Here is a 26,627-nt window from a genome sequence, read left to right on the forward strand (position 1 = left end):
GGGGTGGTCGTGACAATTAAATGTACTGAGAAGTGTTTGGCTCATAATGTATCCTCAGTGCAGGTGGCTGCTATCATCCTCATCTTCATGACTGTCCCCAGGCCAGTGAAAGATAATCAGGAGGCAGGCACTGAGTGTTGAGGCCCTCTTGGAGCAGGAGACTCTGCAGACCCATCCCATGAGCCTCTTCCCCCGAATCCCCCATGCCTCCTGCTCCTTCACAGCCCATGTGTCCCCCTTTCCTGGTGTTTTTTGGACATTGTGTGAAGTATACGTGTTTGTCTCCTGTGAGTTCAGCTTAACTCGCTCAGCACAACAAATGGCGAGAGGGGAGGCCTAGTAACGGTGGAGCAGCCCGTCCTTGCCTGGGCTGTGAAGCCAGGGCATCCAGAGAATGAAAGCCACTTGCCATGGCCACACTCATCCCAGCGAGTGTGAGATTCTGACACAAAAATATCTATTTTGAATGCATCAAAGCCTCTAAACACCAGCCAACTCTTCTGTGGTGCTCAGGCGAAAGAATGGCAGACTTCCAGTGCTGAGGGCAGCTGGCTGTGAGCAAGTGCTAGGAGGCCATGAAGCCTCCCCACCAGACACTTCAGTGACATTTCCAGACTCGGTGGTCTGTTTCTCACCCACTTCCCTTGGTGGAAGGCAGATGGTGACAGGCCACCTTTCTCTATCCATCTGCCTGCCACTGAGATGCTGCCCAATAAATATCTCTTGAAACAACTGAACTTATTTTGAAGAAGTAAACATTAGCCAAACACCCAAGGGTGGATGGGTGCACATCAGGCCTCCGGCACAGCATAAGGGGAAGAGGACAGGGTGGAGTGGAGGTGGATGGGAGGACCCAAGGTCCTGGCTGTGTAATGAAAGGCTCCCTTGGAAGGAAAGGCAAGTGAGCTGTGAGTGGCTCCAGAAAGGCCATGTCCATGCTTGGGATGACGGGGGGAGGGTGGGGGGCGTTAGTAAGATGAGGTGGCAGTTTGTGGAACTCACCTCTCATTAGACCCAGAGCAAGTGAACAATGACCAAAGCTACTACAGGGTGGGGGCAGTGTGTTTGATGCAACATTGGTTAGGAGAGGGGATCCACCAGCCTCCTAACCTATTGGAGTGAGAGTGATGGGGCCCTCTGGATGGCAGGCAGGACTCATTGTGCCCTGTGGGGCTGTGGCAGTTTGCTTCTACCTTCCTTTGTAACAGCAGCATTAGGAAGGAGGACTGACTCCATTCTAAATCACTGGTTCTCAACCTTCCTAATGCTACAACCCTTTAATACAGTTCCTGTGGGTCAAGACCCACAGGTTGAGAACCACTGTTCTAAATGATGCCTGATCTCATCTTTTTCCCCAGGGTGCTTGCTAGTTCTGCAGGGCCCCTTCCCAGCCCATGTCAGTCCTAAGGAACCACCTTGCTGTGTCATCTTTAGATACAGAAGATGCATGCTTTGGGGGCTCAAAAGGAAACCGAAAGGTGACATGATTCAGGGGTTCCAGAGGCTGACCCAGAAACCCCACACCAGTCCTGGCAAGCTGCACCTGAAAAGTTTCCACTCCTCAAATGTGATTACAGTAAACATTCAGAAGCCAGAGCCAGCTTCTCTACAGGTGTGAAGTTTGTGGAGGAGGCAGGAGTGCTCCTGTGGCTTAACGGGTCCATCACTCCAGCTGCTCAGACGAGACAGCTGAGAGCCACAGGAGGCCTCGCCTTCTTAAATTGGAGGCAGTTGCAGGCAGCACCTCCCCCCAACACCCATCACTTTTTCCAGGCCACCCCAGTTAGTTCCCTTCTTAAGAATTGACCTTATGTGTCTCTCTTGAATCTGAGTTCTTTAGAAAAATATCCCTCCCTTTTTTCCTTTGGGGCTCTGTGTGCCTGCCTTGTCCCCACTGCCGGAACATGCATCTCTCGTTTCCCTACTGCTTCTGTCATGTAGTTCATAATATAACTCAAACATGAAAAATTAGCTTCGCATGGTTGCCATGAATTTTACATGAATCCCATTGAAATCAATAAAGTCTGTAGAATGAATCAAGTTATTGTTATGAAGAAGTGGGCTGTGGGCCTTTAAGTACATAATGGAAAAAGTTGTCCACCAATGGATCAGCCACGATAAAGCACTTTAACTAACCTTCAGCAGCTCTGAGCTCCCTTAGTACCCAGGATGCCTTTGAAGTTTCTGCCTTCTTCTTAGGAGGTGTGATCAAACAGAACCAGAATGAAAGTCACATTTTCCATGACTTGTTTCTTCTTTGAACAGTTGGTAATCTTTTTCTTTTTTTAAGTGGGTAGTCTTTTAAATGACAGTCTGTTTCAAATGTGTGAGCTTGGGATCTTTGATGTAAATAGCAGGAAAATGTGGGTGGTAATGTTATGGAACGTGGAAAGCCTGCGTTTTCTAGGTCATGCTTTCAAAGCGAGAGCTGGAGAAAAGAAAAGTAGGAAGGGTAACAAGTATAAGAAAATGCAGTGGAGAGTGAACAAGAAAAAAGCCTACGGAGAGATCAAGGCTAGAAAGGCCCATCACACCTGGCATATCATGTTCCTGGGCTCTCCCCTCCCCCTGCTCTTCTCCTGGCCTTCTGCCCACAGGCCAGGTCTATTGTGGGGAAAGTGAGCTATGTGTTGGACAGAACCACCCTCGGGGCAGAGGCCAATTTTTTTATTTTTATCTTTAGAGATGGGTCTCACTATGCTACTCAGGCTGGCTTGAACTCCTAGACTCAAGCCCCTCCCACCTCATCCTCTCAAGTAGTTGGGACTATAGGTGTGCACCGCCATGCCTGGCCATTAACTTTTAATTACACATATATAATGCAAATGCCTTGTCTTTGTGAGACAACAAAACTAGGTAGTTTCTACCCCTTCCTCTCACTTTTCCAGATAACCAGAGTTACAGTTGGGTGTGATCCTCCCAGACCTCTCTCTCAAGAGGCACACAGGGACCCATAGGAGACCCACTGACATTTTTCTAAATTTATTTTTTGATTATAAAAGTATTATAAATTCACTGTAGAAAACTGAGAAGAGAGACAAACATTTTATAAAACACTGACAACCATACCATAACCACTTGCGTTCATTTTGCAAAATGAGATCACCCTGTGTGTGCTGTTTGGTACCTTCATTCTTCTCGCCAGGCCCTGTGGGATGCCTTGCTATGTCAGCGGCCAAGACATTCTTCTCCACCAGACTTTGTGAGAGGTGGAGCCTGAGAAAGTTTTTCATTGGCACGTATAGGACTATTTTGTCTATGTGAACAGTTATATCTTCTTTTGACAGATGATGCTAATTTTGCATTTGTATAAATGGTACAAGGTTTCTTTTTAAAATAACTTTAAGTGCAAAAGGAGAGAACATAATTTTTAAAAGTATCAAATAGTGCAGATGATAAACTATGAAAAAATTCTTAAAGTGGTAAAGAGATGATTAAAGTTCAGAAAACACTATTTCAACAGCGTTTTTTAAAAAACTGACCATATAACAATCCATCAAGGGGGTGTTCCCTGAGTTTTTGCCTTTTTGAGGCACTTCACCCATGAACAGTTAAACTTCTCTGTAGCTGAATCTCTGCACCCATCCACAAGGATGGCCGTAGTTTAATTAAAATTGTAGGAGTGGACTTGTGAGTTTAAGGGCAAGCCCAGCTGAAAGACTTTACCTATTACCAGGTTGCCCTCCAGGAAGGCCTCACCAGTGTGAGCAGTCAAGTGTGTGACCAGGAGCTATTTTCCTGATTTAAATTCTTGGCTGTGAATAAACACCTCACATCAGTTACCAATTCCCTTATCTGAAAGATTTAATCAGCTCCCTCACCCATTGCACATTTCTTACTCTCCCTGTGTTTGAGGGGCCTCTGTAAGTGCCTTTTAATATTTCCATTGTGTGTGTTAATCTTTCATTACAATTTGATGTATCAGAAATATTTTTAAAAGGCTTAGCTCAATTAATTTCATTCCCTCACCTATTAGTTTACATCCTTCTTTACCTGAATCGTGAATAGCAAAGAGTGCTGACACACAGGAATGAGCGCAGGGCTATTGTAATTAACTCCCGAGGATGCCGTGCAGTCCATCAGCCTGGGATTGTATTACAGCCTCTGTGTTTACTGACATCTTTTCAGTGAGCTTTCCCTGTCCTGAAAACCTCAGCAGCTTTTTGGCCCCATTGGGCGTCTGTTTTATGAATGGCCTGAAAGATCTTTTCCCAGTGTTTCAGAGTAAGACGAAGACAAGGATTTTGTGCTTTGTTTTTAATTATCCATGGGCTGCAGGCTCCTTATGTTGTAATAGCACGAGCACAAGCAGTATGATCAGACTCAGCTGAGTACCATGTTGGCTCAGGGTGGGATTTGGGCAAGTCTGCCTCCTCACCTCCCCATGAGGGATAGGCTAGGGAGGTCTGCCTCCCCAGAAGAAACTGGAAGGCCAGGTGGTGTGCATACTTTGCTGTGTACTAGAAACATTCTCAGTCAACCCAATGCCTAGGTTAACGCCACACCAATTAAACCAGACCACCTGGGGGCAGGAGCCAGTGTCTGTGTTTTTTTTTTTACTTTTTTTTTTTTTTTTTTTTTTGTAGAGACAGAGTCTCACTTTATGGCCCTCGGTAGAGTGCCGTGGCATCAGACAGCTCACAGCAACCTCCAACTCCTGGGCTTAAGTGATTCTCTTGCCTCAGCCTCCCAAGTAGCTGGGACTACAGGGGCCCGCCACAACGCCCGGCTATTTTTTTGGTTGCAGTTTGGCCGGGGCCGGGTTTGAACCCGCCACCCTCGGTATATGGGGCCGGCGCCCTACCGACTGAGCTACAGGCGCCGCCCCAGTGTCTGTGTTTTTAAAGATCCCTGGGTCATGCCACACCCAACAGAGTTTGGGAGACCCTGTTCTAAGGATGAACTGAGGCCCCTGCAGCACCCTCTAGCACAGTGGAGAACAGGATGGGTTCTCAGTGCCTTCCCCTTAACAAAGAGCTAGTTCAAGGAGAAGACAGAGACACAGAAATCAGATCCGACTCGGCCCCATCTCCGTGGAAAGGCCTGTGTGCTGAGGATGCAGGAGGGGATAGGGGCCAAATGGCAGTTAACCTTTTGTTCTAAACTGCCACCAAGCATTTCTGTGTCCTGTCCTGGGTAGTGTCACTACTGAGTCCCATCCTTGAAAAAATTATCAGGTTTCTTGACAAGGAGCTCCAGGTCTTGGCCATGGTTTCCTCACTAAGAGCAGAGCATACTGGTGACCACCCGTCACCCCATCTGTCACAGTGCAATCATCTGTGAAGGTATGTGAAATCTAACAGGTCTCCAAAGCACTTGTCTGTGGACTTTCCTGGGCTGTGCCCTCTAAGAGTCAGCCTGGCAGAGCTGGAGTCCTGAAGTCTGTACTTTAAACCAGTGCCAGTGCCCCAGGCTGTCAGTGGCCCTCACTTCAAGGAATCCTGGCTCCTTCCCAAGTCACCGTGTGTGAACTTCAGGCTTTCCAGGCGGCTGCACATTCCCACCCAAGTGCTGGCGCAGGAGGAACTTTTCCTGCCCCTCTGCTGTGCTCACCCCATGTGGGCCAGGACAGAGGATATGCAGGCAGTGAGCCTGTGAGACCCTTACTCATCTCAGAGGCCAGGGAGGATGGCAGGGAGTGGCCCATGAGGAATCCACCCAGCAGTGAGACCAGCGGTGCCATGCACATCTGCCTCATTATCCCTAGTGCTCCTGGCTTCCCCATGCCCACCAATGGTATCTACTTTCTTTGTGACACAAAGAGAGCTTTGTGGGAATGTGCTGGCTGTTGGCTCTGCAGGGGGCATGTCTGCTAAGGTGACACACAGAATGAAGGCTCCCACGCTGAATGAGCCAAGAGTCAGGAGTGTGTGTGGCCAGAGCTTCCTATTCCTTCCAGGTCAGGGCACTCCAAGGCCCTGGGCCAGGCTGCTTCTGTATGACCCTGGTTTCCTGGGATGGGTCTTTCTCACTCCAAGAGTTGGCAGAAGTGAAGCAGGGCTGTTTCCTGCAGCCTCACATGGTGGTCCTGGTCTCTTTTTTCTCTGTGGCTGCCTCTAGCCCTTCATAATCCCGCATGGTAGCCACAAGCCACCTGTGGCCATCTGGCTTTAAATTAATGAAAATCAAAATTTAAATTAAATTGAAAATTCTGTTCCACTGTCTTGCTAGTCACATGTAACCACTGAGCCCTTAAAATATGGTCAGTTTGACAGAGGAGCAGAATCATTGAAACATAAGTAGCCCCATTTGTGGTGGCTCCTTACTAGACAGCACAGCTATAGCACATTTCCATCAGCGCAGATAGTCCCGTGGTGCAGCACTGCTCAGCATGAGGGGATAAAATCAGGGAACAAGAAAAGTTTTGGAGAAGTTCAGAACCCCAGCTCCTTCACTTACTGGCATGTTTTCAACAGGTGTCTTCATCTGTGGCCTGGAGGCAGTAGTCGTGGTGAAGAGAAGGTGAAGCAAGGGTGATAACAGTGTCCATGATTTTGGCCAGGTGTTTGCCCTCTGCTTCTCTGAGTTCCTCATTGCCTGACAGCCAAGTGCCACTGTCAGCCCTGTTTTCAGATTGGAAAGTGGAGGCCCAGAGCCCATACTGTGTTTAAGCACCCAGCACATGGCAGGAAGCAGAAACAGTGGGGATCATGATTCTTATCTCGCCAGGGTTGCACCTGAGGGTTAGGGGCATGGCTGGGTCACTAGCTCACTGAGCAGGCAGGCTTCTGCCAAGCATTGACTGCAGCAGCTCTGCTTATAATGTACGTAAGTGTACTAGTGACAACTTCACTAGCTCTTTCCTTTCCTTTTGTCTAACGAATGTGAATCCAGGGCTTCCTAGCTCAGTGAACCTGCCTCTGTTCACTTGTCCTGCAGCAAGTTCAAGGTGTGGGGGTTTTGGAGCTGGCCACGTGTTGGCCAGGAGATAGGCCTGTGGGGCACACAGCACCTTGGAGGCCAGGCTTTCTCACCATCTGTTGTGCCCTCCTACCATCCTGCTAAAATCTCCAGACTCTCTTTAACCTTTCCCTTTCTCTGCCTGCTGATGGATTTCCTCTGCCAAGAATTCAGCAAGAGCAGCTGAAGGCACCAGTGTGCATGCAGCCTGGCCAAAGTGAAGTTACCCCTGCCTTTGCTCTGAAGGCAGCTGATTTCTTAGCACAGGCAGCCAAATGTCATTTTGTTTGGCTGTCAGATTCCTCTAACTCAATATGGCCTGCAGAATCTTTTATGGGATTAGAGTTTGGTTCCAAGAATATGGAGGAGCTTGGGCTTGACTCACTGCGGGTATTTCCTGCCTGGAGTCCTGGGAATTGACCTTACTGAAGATCATAATATTAGCAGTACAACCTTGGGTAGGTTATTGACCCTGTCATGTCTCAGTGTTCTCATGTGTAACATGCATGAAACAGTGCCTCCCACACTGGATGGTTTTGAGTGCTTAGCACAGTGCTAGGTACTTACTAAATACTCAATACCCTGTAAATGTTATTTTTTAAAATTAGCATAATTATACATTTGCAAATGGGTGAGACTTCGAAAAGTTTATTTGTAGACTTTGCAAATGAACTTTTTGTAAAAAGTCTATAAGCCAGGTAAGTGCTGCCTAGCCATTGTGCTAGCACAATTGATACTAACAGATGTATTTCCTTTACTGGTTTATGGTCTGTCTGCACCCAGCAAACTGTGCATGGAGAACAGACCTTCATTTTCACGTCTGCAGCCCTATGACCTGAGGCTGTGCTTGGCCTGTAGCAGATACACAGTAAATATTAGATGAATTGATAAATAAAGGAATGAATGAGAAGTATTCTTGTTATTTTTTATGTATATGTATATCTTTAGTAAACACTTTCTTCATGTATATTCTAATCTCCAGTCTAGGTCTTAATTATGAACTTCCAGTTAAAGGCATGAATTAAATTTCAGTGAATAATCATGGGCAAAAACTTTGAGTTACCATGATGACCTTCCTGTAATCCTCAGTTCCAGGGAATTTTCTAAGCATGGCTTAAATGAAGCCACTCTTACTGACAGGTCCCCAGCCTCTGCAGCCTCACCTCCCACCAACCTTTGCTGCCTTGATCTTCATATTCCAGCCCCACAAATCTGGGAGCATCCTCTCCCGACCCTTTCACCCTGGCCTGGAAGCCTCAGCCACTGTGTCCTTGGCTTTCACATCCATCTCACTGTGCGTGTCCCATTTAGTCTGTTTTCTCTCCCTGTTCTGAGAGCTCCTTGAGAGCAGGGACTGAGTCTTGTCTCTCTGTCTCACCAACACCTTACCCAAAGTAGGCATTTCTCTTTTCAACAAGTATTTAATGAGCACCTACTCTGGGCCTGGCCATGAGCACTAAACAAAAATCCCTGCCCTCATGGAACTAGCATTCTAAAAAATACTCCATAAAAGATTCTTGAATGACTAAAATAAAATGAGTGAATGGAGCTCCTTTTCCTATTTTGCTCTTTATGAATTTAATGGAGTAGTTCCTATACAAGTTCATTTTTAAAAGAAGAAAAAGCTGGCTCGGTGCCTGTGGCTCAAGTGACTAAGGTGCCAGCCACATACACCTGAGCTGGCGGGTTCAAATCCAGCCCAGGCCCGCCAAACAACAGTGACGGCTGCAACCAAAAAATAGCTGGGCATTGTGGTGGGCACCTGTAGTCCCAGCTACTTGGGAGGCGGAGGCGGGAGAATTGCTTGAGCCCAGGAGTTGGAGGTTGCTATGAGCTATGATGCCATAGCACTCTACCCAGGGCAACAGCTTGAGGCTCTGTCTCAAAAAAAAAAAGAAGAAGAAAAAGCTTGGAAAGATGGTTGAGATCCTTAATTTCTTTGTTATTTAAACATAGTTTAATAAGTTAAAGAAAAAGCCATCTGATTGGGTGTATAGTATTGTACAGTTAAGCTGATAAGATTTAGTTTCACATTAACTGTATTACTTTAAATCACATGCTTTTTCCAAGTGTTGCTCTAGTGCCAGAAGTTTATTGGTAATCAGAACACTAAAGATTAAACACATGGAGCAGGGAATTTGGTTTGTGAAGTATATAGCTTTTGTTTAAGTCTAAAGGTACGGCTGGTCTCCACCAGAGGTCTCCCATATTTTACTGTTAATGTTTGAAGTACACTGAATTCCCACAAGCTAATTAAAAATCAGACTGCTATGCCGGTAAGCATTCACTCTGTGAACTAAATTTCTGCCAAACAGCTATAAATGTGTCCCCTGGTATGAAATTTAGATGTTCCTTCCCATCAGAAAAGCGGCATGTGGTTTAGTCCCAACTTCTTTGTTTGAGATACAAGGAAACCAAGGCCCATGCAGGAGGGTCAGTTGCCTTGACTGAGGCCATACAGCCTAGTAAATGGCCCAACTGGGGGTGACACCCAGGCTCCCTCTCGCTCTCAGATCATTTCTTACCAAACTCTGCTGTTTCTGGCTATATAGACCTTGAAGAGCTTCTGTTATTCCCAAGTGCTAGGCCCTAGTCTAGCACTTTAGAAGTACAATAGAGCCTTTATAGCAACCTAGAGGGAAATACTATTACCGTTCTGTTTGTTCATGGATGAGGTACCCGCGGACCACAGGGAAGGTGGGAGCATGCTGAGGTCCCACACTGGGGAGTGGCGGAGCTCAGTCATGAGGCTGAGTTGCCCCTGGAGGCTTAGATTCAGGGAAGGGATTCAGATGCAGAGGGAGAGCCCAAGGGGTGTATAAGCAGACGCCCCAGACATTGAAGCTAAAAAGAGGCAAAAAGCCTGAAACTCCAAAGGACTGGTAGAAAACGGAGGTGCTAGTGCTGGGCCAGCAAGGGTCAGAGAGGTTCACTGTTCTCTGCTTGGCCAATTGTAGGCTGCTTTCAGATTCAATTTAAAATGTTACCTCCTAAAAAAATAAAATGTCACCTCCTACAAGGAAGTCTTCTCTGACCTGCAGGCTGTGTTGGTGCCCCTCCAGCTTCCAGTTTCTGCAACCTCCTGGTCTTTCCCTGCCATGGCTCTTCCCACACGTCATGTAACTGTCATTTGTCTGGGCTCCCCCAACTAGACAGGAACCCCTGAGGGGTGAACCTTGCTATCTCTGTGGTCCTTTTTTTTTTTTTTTTTTTTTTTTTTTACCAAGAACAGGGTCCAGCTTGGAGGAAAGCATCCCAGAAATGTTTGAATGAAAAGTCTGAAAGAGGATAAGAGGGAAGGTGGATGTACATGGTTCTGTCTGTGAAGCCATCTTCTCCCCCAGCTGGTCTAATACACAGAAGAGTATAGGTTGGATATTGGCATCAGAGACTGTCTCTCGATCTAAAAAGAGCCCTGAATGCCAAAATTAGAGCCATTTGACCAAAGGAGCTCCCTGAAGTCTGGCCAGCATCCGTGGGTACCAGATCCCCTGCAGATAGATGTGTGGCGCCCACATATGCCTTCTCTACTAATGTGAGTGATGCAGATCCTTGAGGTTTTAACACATTCCCCAGACTGTGTGCTTGGCCTGGGTGCCCCCATCACCACCACCGAGGAAGGAGAATCCCCTAGGCCAGGATCTGCTCTCTGGAGTACCCTTGTGCACTTCTCCTTAACAGGAAATCCAAGAGAAAGAAAAGATGTTGCCGCTATCTTTAAGAACCTTCTATCCAGAAGGAGGAAGGCAAGGTGGGCCCTCACTACATCCATGGACAAAAATCACAAGCCCTGTCTGCACCTCAGCTCATTCGTTTCCATTCACATAAAGTAGTGGTATCTCCATTTTTCAGAGAAGGAAATAGCCTCCAAAAGGTCATCCAGAGCAGGAATGTGTCCTCTGCCTCCTTCATCCCTGCAGCCCAGTGCCTGGCACATAGTAGCCACCAGGCAATACAGGGTGGAGAGTCCCTGACCACATCCTGTGGAGGGGCCCAGAGCAGAGAAATGGGAGGCAGGAGGCTCCTGAATACCTGGTGTCCTTGCTCCTTGCTCCTGGGCTGCTGAGAAGGAAGGAGGAGTGCGGGAAAGTAGAGTCTGCCTTAGGTCTATCTTGCTACACAGTGAAGAGCTTAGGTATTCAAATCTTTTCTTGGAAATCTCAAGCATTCCATTCAGCTGCCTCATAAAGTTAGGTAACTTTATTTACTCATGCTAAACAGAGCCATTTCCAGAGAGGAAATTATGCAATGTACTATGCAAATGTGGCATTCTGAGAGCCAGTGTAGAGATAAGTGTGGTCACCATTGCATTATAAGATCAGATCTGTGTGTCACTTGATAAGGGGATATGCCATGCTCTACTTGGAATTTCTGTTCACTGGGATTCTATTTCTGGTAATTCTGTTTTCACAGTGTTGCTTATCTGTAAACTCTGCACAGTGTGAAGAAGGGGGACGAGGATTAAAGCTTTTGCAAGTTGCCCATCCTTATGTAGACTTGAGCAGTCAGAGGAAGCTGCCCACACACATTCTGGACATGTGGGAATGAGAATGGCAAAAATCTCATCCTTTGTTCTCCCAAGAAGAGAGTCTCTTGAAATTTCCTAAGGGAAAAAGGTAAAGACATATGACCGGTTTTCCTGGCCACTTTGTGAAAACCAGCCACCTGATTTTACTAGGCACAGGGTGTGCATTGCAAACTAAGAGAAAGGAGGTAGCTGTGGGAAGCCCCGCCTTTGGAAGCAGGTAGCCCTACCCGAAGCCAGCATGACCCCCAGCCTGCGGGCCCCAGGGGCAAGGTGCCTGGCCTCCCCAAGCCTTGGGCTCTTTGTCTGAAAATGGTACCAATGCCCCTCCCTCCAGTTGATTGTTGCTCTCAGGCCATTTATCAGTCACCGAGACAACTGACCCATCACCCAGGCTCTGCTCAAATAGTTGCTGGGTGAGCAAGTGACAGATCTACCCACCTATATCTGCCAAGCGAGCATTGATCCAGTGGCCTTGGTGATGTTGGAATCACCTGGGAGAAAGCAAGATTCTGCAGTTAAGAGATTCTAGAAAGGATCCTACAGATACCCCCTTTAATTCAAACACTTCCTATTTAAATCCCTGCTATGCAAACTTGGGAACCAAATGGAATTTCCCAGTGAGGGGCTCCTCTAGTAATGAATCACACAGAAGTGATAAAAAGGCCAGAAAACTAATAATAATTATAGTGCAGGTTCTGTGTATGGATCATACACCTTGTGTCAAACCTGTGGTCACTTGTCTGAAAGTTACTTCACAACAACCCTAGTAAGTTAATCCCCCCACTCCGATGGTTTATTTTGGAATCTTTCAAGTGTACAACGAAGTTGAAAAAGAATTGCCCAGAAACACCCTTTTATTCACCACCTACATTTTATCACCACCTTTACCATACTTGTCATATTGAAGCTAGAGTGCAGTGTCACAATCATAGCTCACTACAGCCTCAGCTCAAATAATCTTCCTGCCCCAACATCCCGAGTAGCCAGGACTATAGATGTGTACCAGTATGCCCAACTTGTCCTTTTTAAAAAAATTCATTTTGAAGTAAATTGCAGGCCTCAGTACCCTTCTCCCTAAATACTCCAGCTTGCGTATTTTGAAATAGTTACAAAGTCATTGTATTGCTCCCAGCCTATAAATGTGCAACTAAAGCAAAGCCACATACCCAAGGTCAGCACAGCTAGAAAGTGGTGGGGCTAAGACTCAATTCCAGGTAGTCCCATATAGTGGTAGCGGTGCTTCTAGCAAGAAAAGAAGGGCTGGAATGTGTTAGGAAGCAAAGAGGCCTCTCAGCAGTGCCTCCCTGGCTTGCTGCTGGCACTGTGAGCAGAGAGGTTAGGTGGGGAGGAGGTTGAGGCCAGGACACCAGTGTGGTAGCTGCCCCAGCAGTCACAGTTCACTGTCAGAAATAAGCACCAGGTCACGGGTTCCCTGGGTGACTGGATTTCAATAAATTACCCGCTGTGTGCATACGTCATTGCTGGTACCCTTTGCAAATCTGAGGAACGGCTCCAGTGTATTTTATTCTTTTTGCATTCTTAGAGGGATGTGGCTTATGAGCCTGGTGATAGAAAGGTGCCATGCCCACTGTCTACCCAGTAAATACCATACCTCATGGCTGCCCCTTCCCAGGTTAGGAAGGGATACTTTAGGGAGCTACAAAGAAGACAGAGTAATTGATTGCTACTTGTAGCAAATAACCCATAAGCTGTTGCTGGGTTGATAGAGAAATGGTTACTTAATTTTCTTCAAAGGATTGATTTGACTGTCAGGAGAAGCAGCCAACCTAACTGAGCATGCTGTTTCACACCCAGTGTGGAGTTCTATCTGCTTTTGGCTTCTGAGTGTCATGGGCGGTGTGTGGAATCCCCCTCAGGGTTAATTAAGGCTCAGGAAGGTCTGGGTTTTGTTCAGAGAGGGCTATTCTCCCTGCTTTGGTGAGTCTAGAATTTACTATGGCCCAGTTCCTTGTCACTCCAGCTCTGTGGGTTACACTTGAATCGGTACAAGCTTCCTTCACAAAGTGAGCAGTTTCCCAAGGAAATGTGATGTGAGCAACTTTCTTATGCCACAGAATGGCTACCGTTGTCATCATGTAGTAGGCTTTGATGGAGAGGTGACACTGGGGAGATGAATGGCCTTCTCCTGCTGGGCGGCTGACCGACCTCCCCATGCTGCCTGGCACCTAGCCTGCTTCTGCCTGCCAGCCCCCAGCAAGTCATGACTCACCCGGCGCTCCTCATTGGTGCAACCCTGGCTGGCGGCAGCTTCTCCCCTCAGCAGCATTCTGTCATCAGGGAGGCATGCTATGTTGGTGTTTCCCTTAAGTCTTCAGCTTTATTCTCTGCCAAAACATAACCGTCTTTATCCCACAGATGCTAACCCCTAGGGCGTCCAGTAGCTCACCTGCCATCCTTCTGGTCTGGAGGCTCCATGAGGGCAGGGCTTTGCCTATCCCAGCATCTGAAAAGATCCCAAGGGCCATATACCCAACATCAGTCTCTCTGCATGCCAGGAAGAGAAACTCTCAAGGGTGGGAAATAGACAGAATTTCCTGAGCCAGAGAAGGACCTACATCTGCCACTGGAAGGGGCCACCAAGTGCTCGGTGAAGGGGAAACCTTGCCAAGGGCAGCTGAGGAACACAGAGTTAGCTTCAGGTCCTTGGCCTCCGTGGGGTCAAACGTCCAGAGCCTGCCTATTGAGAGCTGATGTCATTTGACTGTCCTCTTGCCAGAACCAGCCAGCATCCCTGCCCTCAACTTCTAGCTCTGGTGGGTTGCACCCTCCTCTGAGAGAAATGACCCCATCCACGGGACCAGAATGCTGGGTTTCAGTTAGCTTGTTCAGGATGGTATAAAGGTCACATGTCCATCCGGCTCCATACCTCAACCAGTTTATTTATCAGGGTGTGTCTTTGGGTAAATGGCTTGAGCTCCTACAATTTGTGTCCTCTGGAATCAGCAAACCACCTCAGAGGATCCCAGAACCACATAAAGTGGGAGCTCAGGACCTGGCATACAAAAGGTCTCAACAAAGATTAGTTGTAGTGTCAGCAGCAGTTGTCATTGATGAAACTACTGGGGAAGTGTCCTCAATTCCAAACTTAGTGCTGACAATCTTTCAGTATGTGGCTTTAGAGAGCCATAGCCTAGAGTGACACATCATCCCCAGCCCCTGAGAAAGTCCGTGAGCCTCATTGTCTTTGCTAGCCCTGCACTGCCCCTCACTAAGCTCTGGCAGCAGGCAGGCCCTGGCATAGAAACCAAGTCAGCTAGCCTGGATGGGCAGAGAGATCAGGACCCGTGAGTCCCTTGCAAACGTAGGCCCTGCTGTCTTGGAATCACAGGGTGCGCCTGCCTGGAATCAGTGCTCCTGTTCCTCCAGCCTCCTGACCCCTCTGATTAGCAACATGTACCCAAAAGACTCAGTGGTGTTTACTAAGTTGCTAATCTAAACTCCAGCTATGGCCTAAAACCCAGAGTTTCAGATTTCAAAGTGTTGCAGTTCAGCTGACCTAGAGATACTGCCTTAAGGATAGAAACTTCTTTGATTCTAAATGTAAGTTAGAGCCACCAATGCCAAGAATTAAATTATGGCATTGCATCCATATTTTATTATAAAGAAATCATTTAAATACAGCAAAAGTCAATCAGCCCCATTTGTTGCTCAGTAATGAGCAACAGCCTGTCAGAGGGAGCAATGGAGGAAGGCTTCAGCCAGGAGTTGACAAGTTGGTTGAGAACTCCTTGGTCTTGAAATGGGAGAACCAAAAGACATCAGCATCCCTCCATCCCATCCACAAACCCTAATTCAGCACCAGCCATTGCCCAGGCCCTCCTGGTGGGTACAACAGTGAATGAGGCCAGGCAGGTTCTACCTCATTGCGACGCACAGCCTGGACAGGGAGGTGGACCTCAACAAGGAAGGATACATGGGAGAATTCAAGCACAGCAGGACATGGGATAGGGCGGCCTGGGATGAAGGGGGCAGGGGAGGTCTCTTTGGGGAGGCCAGCAGGCCTGTATATCTTGCTTTTACTCCATGACCCCACAGGAGTTCTGAGAAACAATCAGAAACCATGATTCATTTTCTCCCTTTTAAGAAACTCATTTAGTCAAGAGCTTGCATTTAGAAAGCTTGGCTTTACCTCAAGCAGAAGGGTTCTGACTAGAGACAGTAGTGACTCCAAAAGTTAGGTTGCTTTCAAGTAATTGAACTTGTGCTGTGAGGACCCCACTACTGTTACAGCCTTACCAGATTCATTGCCTGCCACTCAAGAGGAGTGAGTGAGACAGCAGGGTTTACAGCAGAGAAAGAGCCATGCAAGGAGAGGGGAGGAAGTTCTCCTCAAGAATGTGGAAAAAACTGTTCGTGAAGATAGTTTGGCAAGCAAAGGGCTAGGCAGTTGAGTCAGCTGATTGCCTGGGCAGAACCATAGGGCTGAAACCAACTGGCTTCTTTGCTGAGTCAGTTCTTGGGTAGGGGTTGCAAGACCAGTTGAGTCAGTTCCTTAGTATGGGCCACTGGTCTGGGTAGGTGAGCCATTCTACTAGAATGCAGGGCCTAGAAGATATCTCAAACACGAGGCTTAACTTTCTTTCCAACTTGGGCCCAGCAGAGTGGCTCCCACAAAGAAGGGTGGTGAAAAGGAGAAGGACCAGTCTGCCATCGACGAGGTAGTGACTCGAGAATACACCATCAGCATTCACAAGCATATCCATGGGGTGGGCTTCAAGAAGCATGCCTCCCGGACACACAAAGAGATCTGGAAATTTGCTGCAAAAAAGATGGGGACTCCAGATGTGCGCATTGATACTAGGTTCAACAGAGCTGTCTGGGCCAAAGGCATAAGGAATGTACCGTAACGTATTCATGCAGTTGTCCAGAAAACGTAATGAAGATGAAGATTCACGAAACAAGCTGTATACTTTGGTTACCTATGTACCTGTTACCACTTCCAAAAATCTACAGTCAGTCAACATGCATGACAACTAACTGGTGATTGTCAGACACATCAAATAAAGTTACAAAACCACCAAAAAAAAAAACTAGATTTAGGTTTCACAGTGGTGATGTAATCTATGGGAGCAATAAAGAAAGCTAAGAATCTTTATGACCGTCAGCTATGTGACTTGTGAACAATAAGCAGTTATAGGAAAGCAAGCTAGGGGACAATGGATGGTTACATATATGAGGTCTAAAAATTAAGTTCGTGAACTCACTTAGAAAAAGTGTACATACCTCATTGCTGAATATCACTACAGTCACCTTTGCAGTATACACAACTTGGGAAGCAATGTACCAACACCAGTGCCTAGTCCACCTTTCAAAGCAATTTTAGAACTTTTTCTGGAATGGCCATCAGAGCTGTTGTCATACAGCACACAAAAACACTCAACAACAATAATGAATGCACTCAGCAAGATACCACCGCACATCAACACAGACACAGCTTTGAGACACTGATAGACCAGGCTATAAAAACTTCCCAAATTGTATAGTGCTGCCAATGTAAGTGCATGGTGGCAAGTTCACAAACTTTTTTTGAGACAGAGTCTCACTATGTTGCCCTTGGTAGAGTGCTGATGCATCACAGCTGACAGCAACCTCAAACTCTTAGGCTTAAGCAATTGCCTCAGCCTCCCAAGTAGCTGGGACTGCAGGTGCCTGGCACAACGCCTGGCTATTTTTTTTTTTTTTTTTTTTTTTTTTTTTTTGCAGTTTTTGGCTAAGGCTGGCTTTGAACCCACCACCTCCAGCATATGGGGCTGGCGCCCTACCCCTTTGAGTCACAGGTGCCACCCAACGCCCGGCTATTTTTTTATTGCAGTTGTCATTATTGTTTAGCAGGCCTGGGCCAGGTTTGAACCTACCAGCCCCAGTATATGTGGCTGGTGCCCTAACCACTGAGCTACAGGCACCGAGCCAAAGTTCACAAATTTATTTAACTGTCAGACCTCTGTACAGTGACAACTCTGATGACCATTCCAGAAAAAGAGTTCTATAAGTACTTTTTTTTTTTTTTAGACAGAATCTCACTGTACCGCCCTCAGGTAGAGTGCCATGGCGTCACACGGCTCACAGCAACCTCTAACTCTTGGGCTTACACAATTCTCTTGCCTCAGCCTCCTGAGCAGCTGGGACTACAGGCGCCCACCACAACGCCCAGCTATTTTTTTGTTGCAGTTTGGCCGGGGCTGGGTTTGAACCCGCCACCCTCGGCATATGGGGCCGGGGCCCTACTCACTGAGCCACAGGCACCGCCCTTCTATAAGTACTTTGAAGGTTGGAGTAGGCACTGGTGTCAGTGCCTAGCTACTTGAGGGGAGTACTTCAACCAGTAGCACAGTGGTATTCAGCGATGAGATATGTAGCACTTTTTCTAGGATGAGTTTGTGAACTTAATTGTCAGACCCTCTCTCTCTCTCTCTCTAGATATATATATAGACAGATCTTCCCTACCCACAGTTCCCACCTCATGGCCTTTTATTAATTTTATAAGGGACGGTTCACTATGACCGCCCTTAATAAAGAGCACTTATAACAGTGGTTCTCAACCTGTAGATCACGACCCACAGGAACATATTAAAGGGCTGTGGCATTAGGAAGGTTGAGAACTACTGACTTATAATAACAACAACCCCCACTGCTTGCCCCTCTGATGGTCTTATTTTTGTGAGAAAGCTGAGACTCAGAGAAAGGAGGTGGCCCATCCAGGACCACAGTTATTACTGGCAGAGCTGGTATTTAAATCTAGTTTCCATGGCTCCAAAGCCCAAGCTGTTCTTACCAGGACAACTACCCCAGTTCTGCGCTGGTAAAGTGGTTCTTTCATGCTTTTTCCTTCTCTCTTTCTCAGTATCTTAAAAATTCCATTGGGAAATGGCTGTCCTGGTTTCCCTTCCTGCTGCTTAGTACTTGTAGGACCTTCTGTACATCCAAAACAGCCAATAGCTCTTTCTCCAAGCCATTCTTCTGAGATGTGGTAGGCAGCCCCTTGGTGAGTGCTAAAAGAATTTTAGAATCTAGGTATGCCTGGATATAGGACTAAATTAAATCATCATTGTGATTATCTATTGCTGACTTATAAACCACTTTAAATTAACTTAGTGGCTTAAAACAACCACAGGTTGGGTTTTTTTTGTTTGTTTGTTTGTTTTTTTCTCCGCTCACAAAAGTGTAATTTGCCCAGGGCTCAATGGGTCTCTGCTCCAAGTGGCATCAGCCAGGGAGGATAGACTGGGGGTTAGCCATGGGCCCCAGACCTTGGTTTCTTTTTACAGATGTATCCATAGCTTCCTGGGCTCCCTCACAGCATGGTGGATAAATTTGAACAGCATTTTTATGACCTTGCCTGAAATTGTATGTATAGCATCACTTCTGCTGTTACTCTTTTGATCTAGGCAATCATAGAGGCCCACACAGGTTCAAGTAAAAAGAACCCCACCGCTTGATAGAAAGAGAGTCAAAGTCGCGCTGTAAGAACACAAAGGGCAGGAAATACTGCTGTGACAATCTCTGTAGAGCTCATAGGCAAATCCATTCCAGTGCCCCTCTGGTCCATTCTGTTACACCAAAGAAAAAATCTCAGATTGATACTCGTTTGTCTTAGAACCTCTATAATTCTTGGATTTCCATTTTTATCAAAAGAGCAAGCATTATGTTATAACTTAATAAAATGTTCTTTTCTCTTTAATCAAGTTCTATATTTACCTTATTGATTGTAAGTAATTCTGGTTTTTCCATTCGTGGTAATGATATGAAGTTTCTTTTTTAAATAAATTTATTTTGTCAAAACACAAATGCTTTAGAGAGAAAAATTAACCCTAAACTCTACTTTGCTGCTATAGATTTGCCCTCACCTGTGCATAGGAATAAGAATATTCCTTCAACTATCTGAGCAAAAGCTTATAAGCAAGCCGAATACTCATCAGTTGGGGACTTGTCAGATCATTTAGGGCAATCCCTACCATTGAGAGAATGCAGCTTGAAAAGTGTGAGGAGAGTCTGTGTACTGGTATGTCTGTCACCAGGATACATGGTTCAATGGAAATGCACAACACAGTGTGGGTGGCACCATTTGTAAAGAGGAAACGGAAAGTCCATAGCTCCATGAGGACTTGGAAATGTGTAGTGGATGGATAACAAGAAATGCATACAGTGGTTGCCTCCACAGAGGGGTACAAGGGAGACTTACTGTCCTCCACTATAAAAAACACTTTATACCTTTTAAAATGGGAACTTATGAGTGTTATCTAGTGAAAAGGATTTTGATACACTTAATATTTTGAAATAAAATAAAATGGTGAATTTTCTCCCTCCTTAAAAAATAAAACAAAATCCCATTTGATCCTGCAATCCCATTACTGGGCATCTACCCAGAAGGAAAAAAAAATCCTTTTATCATAAGAACACTTGCACTAGACTGTTTATTGCAGCTCCATTTACAATCACCAAAATGTGGAAACAGCCTAAATGCCCACCAACCCGGGAATGGATTAAGAAGCTGTGGTATATGTACACCATGGAATACTATTCAGCCGTTAAAATAATGGAGACTTTACAGCCTTTGTATTAACCTGGATGGAAGTGGAACACATTATTCTTAGTAAAGCATCACAAGAATGGAGAAGCATGAATCCTATGTCCTGAATTTTGATATGAGGACAATTAATGACAATTAAGGATGTGGTGGGTGTGGGGGAAGGGGAGAGCAGAGAGAGGGAAGGAGAGAGGGGGGTGGGGTCTTGGTGTGTGACACACTTTAGGGGGCAAGACACAACTGTAAGAGGGATTTTACCTAACAAATGCAATCAGTGTAACCTGATTTCTTGTACCCTCAATGAATCCCCAACAATAAAAAATAAGGCAATACTTAGAAGCAGGAGGGCCATGTCATGTTTCCCTAGAGTGGAGCTCCACAGAAGGGCACACCATGCCTGTAGGGTCCTGGGTGGATGGTAGAGACCTCTACCACCCTACCTGCTCTGTGCATAGGGTCTGACCCCTCCCCAGAATGGAGCCTTGGTCTCTGTGGCCCTTTATGGTTCTGAGCCCAACTCTGCCAATGGGCACCAAGGCTGCACAACTGGACCCTGAGCTCCTTGGGGTGGGGGCCAAGCCTCATTCTCGGTCTCAGTGCCCAGGAAGGTTCTGGCCTTGAGCGGGTGCTCAGATTGCACTCACGCATCTGAGGTGAGCTGGACACCGGAGTTTTGAGCTCACTGGTCTGGCCAGTTTGGAAGTATCCATAGCCGTGCCCCAAGGATGCCATGGGGGATCTCTTAGGTTCTCCTATTACCCAGTTAGTGATTATCTGCTGTCTTTGTGGTCAGGCAGAGCCTAGCTGGCCAGCAGCTTGGCCTATTGCTTCCCGAGCCCTGGCTGGGCCCCAGGCCCTGTGTGTAAGGATATGGAAAGAGATTCACTTTTCTCTTTATTCAGTTTTAAGTACGCAAAAAAAAAAAAAAAAATTTTTTTTTTTTTTTTTTTGAGACAGAGTCTCACTTTGTTGCCCTCCTCAGAGTGCTGTGACATCATAGCTCACAGCAACCTCAAACTCTTGGGATCAAGAGATCCTCTTGCCTCAGCCTCCTGAGGAGCTGGGACTACAGGCACTCACCGCAACGCTTGGCTATTTTTAGATGATGTCTCGCTGTTGTTCAGGCTGGTCTCGAACTCCTGAGCTCAAGCAATCCACCCGCCTCAGCCTCCCATAGTATGCAAATATTAGTAACATTTCCATTTTCCCTTTGGAAAATCAGAGCATTGCACATAACCTAAAATTACCTTGCAGCTTGCTTTTTCCACTCAACAGTATGTTCTTGAGACTTGACTCTGTTGAAATATCTGGAGAGCTGATACCTTCCTTGTTGTTACCATGCAGTTTTGCACTGAATGATTTTGTTTAGGCTTTCATCATTGCTGTCAACGTCCTTATACATGTCTCTTGGCCCACGCGTGTGAGTGTTTTTCTTGGGAACATACCAATTGCTAGGTCAGTTTTAATGAATAATGCGAATTTGCCCTTCAAAATGGCTCAGTTAGTTTATTCTCCTAGTAGCAGCTTTTGAGAATACCAGTTTCTCTGTGTCCTCGTAGCACCTGATGTTATCAGACCTTTTTTTATTCTTGCCCATCATATATGTAGGATATGGTGTCTTGTTTTGATTTGTTTCCTGATTTCCCTGAGGAGCACCTCTGTGTGTGTTTCTTGGCTGCCCCCATTCCCTGTCTGTGAGTGGCCTAAGGGAGTCTGTCACAGTCACTGCTTTATTCCCTGCTTGCCTAGTAGATCATAGCAATATCCTCCTGTGTTGTCTTCTGATTATTTTAATGGTGTCCTTCGCCCAGCCATTTTGAAGTGTACAGGATTCAGATGGGCAGTGACACATGGACAGCAGCAGTGTATGGAAGCCAGGAAGCCTCATGTCACTTATCACCTGCCCTGGCCTCTCCTAGCCATGGGCACTCCTGAGTGTCAGGCCCAGGGTCTCCTGAGGCTGCCCTACTCCAGGACTGGCCTCCCTGCCACTGAGTCCTTCCATCGGGCCAGCATGACTTCTCTGACTCCCAGCAAAATTATCATACTCTCACAGGGAGGCTATAGGTGAAGGCCTAGGTGTGTAGGCGAAGTCGGGTTCCATTCCAGCTGTCCTGGTTTCCTCCTCTATCCAAGACATGGTGGCAATCTAAGGTGAACTGTGCCTGTCCCCCAGGAGCTTCATGGCCAGTGTGTGGAGCAGCTGAGGGCTAGGGGGAGGGAGTTTGTAGGAGTTCCCTAAAGTGATACCCAGGAAGCCCACTAACAAGTAACCCCAAACCAGTATTTCCTTGATCAGCCTTGAGGATGGCATTCTCTTGTAATGGGTAGAAGCCGCTTCCTTTCTCTTTAACTGCCCCACAACTTTTGAAAAGCAAGAGGCTCCCTCCCCGGGAGCCCTCCTGCCTCACTGGTTTTTAGTTTAAAACTGCACTGTAGTTTTCTTGTGAAATCTCTCACTGTGTTCTCACCAGGCTTTGATGTCTCAATTACTGCTTCTGGCTTCTGAAAGCTGTTCCGCTTTGGGGTTTGTCTTTCCTTTTTTGCTCCTCATGGTCGAGGGGGCAGGTCTTTTCTCTGCCGCCCAACCTTCCCCAAGCCAGGCTTCCTGAGGGGGGTGGTGACAAAGCCCACCATGACTGTGCTTCCCCCAGGCTGGCCCTCAGATGAGCTGCTTCTGTGAGTGTGAGAACAGAAGTTATGCTGTCCAGTTTAGGAGAGACGGAAGAGAGGAAAGGATAGGAAGGAGGACAGAAGAGAAAAAAAAAGGAAAGAATGTTTATTGTCTTTGTTCTATTTTTTAAAAGTATTTTTAAAAAAGATTCCCATTTAGGAAGTATTTTAAATATTGGATAAAGAAAACAAACCCTACCTACCACCAAGGAAATGTTTAGAAGAATGAATATGATGACTTTCATTTTTGACAATACAGAAGACTAGAGATCTAGAGAGAATCATCCCATGTAGAACTAAAAATTCAGGGTACAATATATTTGAAAAAATATACTTTCAAATACTTGACTGTTGGGAAAGGGAAGAAGATTCTTGCCACAGATAATACAGAAAGAAAGTACAGATGTAGACAGGTAAGCCTGTTGAGTGCTGGTGTTTGCTGTGGGGACTTTGGCTGTCCTCAGTGGTCATCTGCTAGAGAGAATAGGGAGAAACACAAGGCCTGTAAGAGCTGAGAGGACAGGACAGGCTATTTCCATATACAGTCAGACTCCTAGGCAGGTCGCACTATCAGAGGGTTGAACCAAGGCGTGTGTGGAGTGGGGAGGTGTGTGCACAGGGTGTGGTGATGGTAGGGTTACCTATTATCTTTAGATTCCAATGAAAAGTACAAACAGTAGAGTAGTGGGGAGATCCTTGGAGAATACTTGAGCCCAAATTTTTTATCATGTGTGTTTGGAGCGAGAATTAATGTAATTTGTAATACCATCCTCCTCCCCCAGTAAAGGTAAGCCTAATATTTGTTTAAAGTGCTCCCAACAAAACTTACTGGAGTTATGGAGGTATTCCACAACTGGAATAGCAAACTCATAATAATAAAATTTGTATTCTCTTTCATTTAAAATGGTAATGTTTTCCACTGTCATTGCAATTACTGGCAAACATTTGAACTTGGGCCTATCATATGTGTTTCAAAAGTGTATCTTGCATTTCTCATTCGAAAATCACCTCAAGTGATAGAGTGGTACATAGAGCAAAAATGAAAGTTCTCCCATTAATACTTTCCCCCCAACACACTCCCACCCCCAAGTCTCACTTCTCTCCCCACAGATAACCACTATTCATAGTTTGGTTAAACATAATTTTTAAATGGGTATATAATTTTCCATCTGGTGGGAAAAAAAATCATACTCAAATAGTTCTTCTGTTTGGGGATCTTTAGGTTGTTTCCTGGTTCAGCTATTTTGTTTAAAAGAAATGTGGCAGAGGATTCCATGAGTGGGAACTCAGGCTGTACATTCAATGGTCTTCTCTTAGTCCAGTGATTTCAGTGTCTCAAGAGCAAGTCGTCAATCAGACACTGAATTTGGGGATTACTTCAAGTAAGAGAAGGGACTGAGCATATGCTGAGGACCCTATGCAAAAGGCCCCACTTTTCCTATCTGTTCTTATTCAACACACCAAACACCTCAAGGTAAGGGACATTATTCCCATTTTACAAATGAGAAAATTGATTCCCAGGGGCCAGGTGCTTTGCCCAGGTGATCATATGCCATCTAGCGCAGAGGTTGGCTCCAAATTGCCAGACTCTAAATTTAAGGCTTGGTGATTCTATAACACTTAATGTAGGTGAACCCAGTTTAACTAGAAGCTGCCATTGGTCTATATGGAAGCATGAAATGCTAATGGGATTCTTGTGTTGTTGGTTATTTTTAAGCTGTAGTTGGACCACCTAAGACATGGTGCACATTGGAGTAGTGCTGCTTTTTGTCCTAACAGTAGTGCCTTGAAGGAGTGGGCATTGTCCTTATTATGCTGGAGAGGAATCTGAGGCCCAGAGAGGCAATGAGGCTTGCCCAGCATTAAGCGGCAGAGGAAGGTCTCAGACCCGGGTCTGTGTGACTCTCAGCCTGGGCTTTGATCTCTGAGCTTTGCTGTGTGGCAGAATGAAAGTCAGCTCGAGTATCTCCACGAGGTCAGGCAGCTGGGCTGGGCCTCATTCTGTCCTCTACCTCTCTTCTCCCAGATAATAGTGACTTGATTGCGTGCACGGTGATCACCAAGGATGGAGGCATGGTCCAGCGATTCCTAGCTGTTGATATTTACCAGATGAGTTTGGTGGAGCCTGATGTGTCCCGGCTTGGCTGGGGAGTGGTCAAGTTTGCAGGCCTTCTGCAGGTAAGATAGCTGAGAACTCTGGAATCCCTTCTCAGTTGGCTGTACAAACACACACACAAAACTGCAGTCTTTAAAATTAAATGCTAATGATTCAAGGAATGTATAAATAAATTACCACCAAAAAAGTGCTAAAATATTGCACAGATAAGGGCCAACTCTTCTTTAACCAAAAACCTCAATTCCTGTACCTCTCCTCCCCAACAAGAGATAACTCCAGTTACCAATATAATCCTTGCAGATCTGTTTCTCTCCTAAATGCATATGTAAATGTAACAATATGTACATTTTTTTAAGTTGTGTGCATATACTTGAGAGTGTGTTTGTATATTTTTTTATGGTGTCACATTGAGCATATTCAAACCTTTGCTTTTTCAATCAATCGTATGTCTTGGAGAGCTACCCATGTTACTACTTAGTATATGCAGACCTACTGGTGTTCTTTTTAACTGCTGTGTGTGTTTGTCAAGTACCCTCTTGGCTGTTTCCAGTTTTTTTTACCTTTCCAAATGGTGCTGCTGTGACCAGAATTGTTCTGACTTCCTTATGTACTTGGGCAAGATTTCCCTAGGCAGATGCCAAGAAGTTGGAGTATGCCAATTTTAAGTGTTAATAGATAGTGCCAAATTCCTCTCTGAAATGACTTTTGCCACTCGCACTTTAAAAGAATTCCCTTCTGCTCACCTTCTCTCCAGCAATGGTAGGCTCTAAATTGCCAAGCATCAAGTTGGGGCTTGGGTTTTTTTCATGTTTGTCAATGTGATGGGTGACTGATGCCAGCTCATGGAGCAAATGAAGCAAAGAACCAGAAGGATTGAAATCTGGCTCCCAAGCTCACCCCTCTGCCACACCACGAGTCCCTGAATGGCTAGCAGATGCTTCCAGCTTGAGGGTCACCTACTTCAAAGCAGTCTGTTTCTTTGCTGGGCAGTCCTGGTTTCTGGAAGGGCGTTGCTCAGGCTGCCCTGCACCACAGTATGACCTGCTCTCCAGGAGAACCACCCGTGTGTTTGAAAGTCCCATTGCACTCTCTTCCCCAATCTCCTCTTTTTCAGGGTCTTTCTATTTTAAAAATGTCTTTTGCAGAATCGGATATGAGCAACAACTATAGAAGAATCTTTCTTTTAAAAAAAGACTTCCGTGGAAGACATTGTCCATTAGGTGACTTGTGCTTCTTATTTATCTAGGCTTATGATCAATTTCCTTTACAATTTAGTGTAAGAAAAGTGTTTCTCCTCCAAAGGATTAATACGTCCTCCATCAACAATAAAAGCCACATAAACCTTTTTTTTGTTTTTTGTTTTTTTTGGCTGACATCCAATGGCTACCATTCATCAGATCACTGCTATACCACACTCCTTGCTTTACATGCATAATACCTCATCAAATCCTTACTGCCACATTTTAATGTGGGTGTTATTTCCAGGGAGCTTGTGCCAAGTAGTGCCCAAGAATGCAACTACCTCCCTAGACAAGTGATTTTCAACATTTTCTCCACCTCCTCCAGCATGTCTGACTAGCATTCTCATGTTTTTGTCTCAGATCACCCTAAACCATCATGGGACTCCCTGTGAAGAGCCTGTTCTGAGGTTTTGATTGGATTGGTCCTTATTATACTTGCTGTAATTATAGGTTCTTCTGCACCTTTAAACATAGCTTTCTTCAAATCTCTGCTAAGTGGCCCTCCTTGTCCCTTTCTCTGGGTGAGCTTTTTTCCTTAGGAATCAGAAGTTCCTCAAAGACATACAAATGGTTGTAAATGATGTCTCCTTCTTAAAAGAAATAAGGAAGAAACTAATTAGTAGA

General features: G+C 45.8%; 1 protein-coding gene across 8 annotated transcripts in view; it reads left to right on the forward strand.

Moving 5' to 3' along the window:
- Positions 1–26,627, forward strand: part of CLEC16A (C-type lectin domain containing 16A) — a 241,250-nt gene that overhangs the window by 153,081 nt on the left and 61,542 nt on the right. For all 8 annotated transcript variants that reach the window (XM_053554134.1, XM_053554138.1, XM_053554136.1 and 5 more), the window contains one exon: positions 24,673–24,824. In XM_053554134.1, coding sequence (XP_053410109.1) covers positions 24,673–24,824 — 152 coding nt within the window. The remainder of the gene's footprint in view (positions 1–24,672; positions 24,825–26,627) is intronic.

Source organism: Nycticebus coucang, chromosome 12, assembly GCF_027406575.1.
Source record: "Nycticebus coucang isolate mNycCou1 chromosome 12, mNycCou1.pri, whole genome shotgun sequence".
Lineage (NCBI taxonomy): Eukaryota > Metazoa > Chordata > Mammalia > Primates > Lorisidae > Nycticebus > Nycticebus coucang.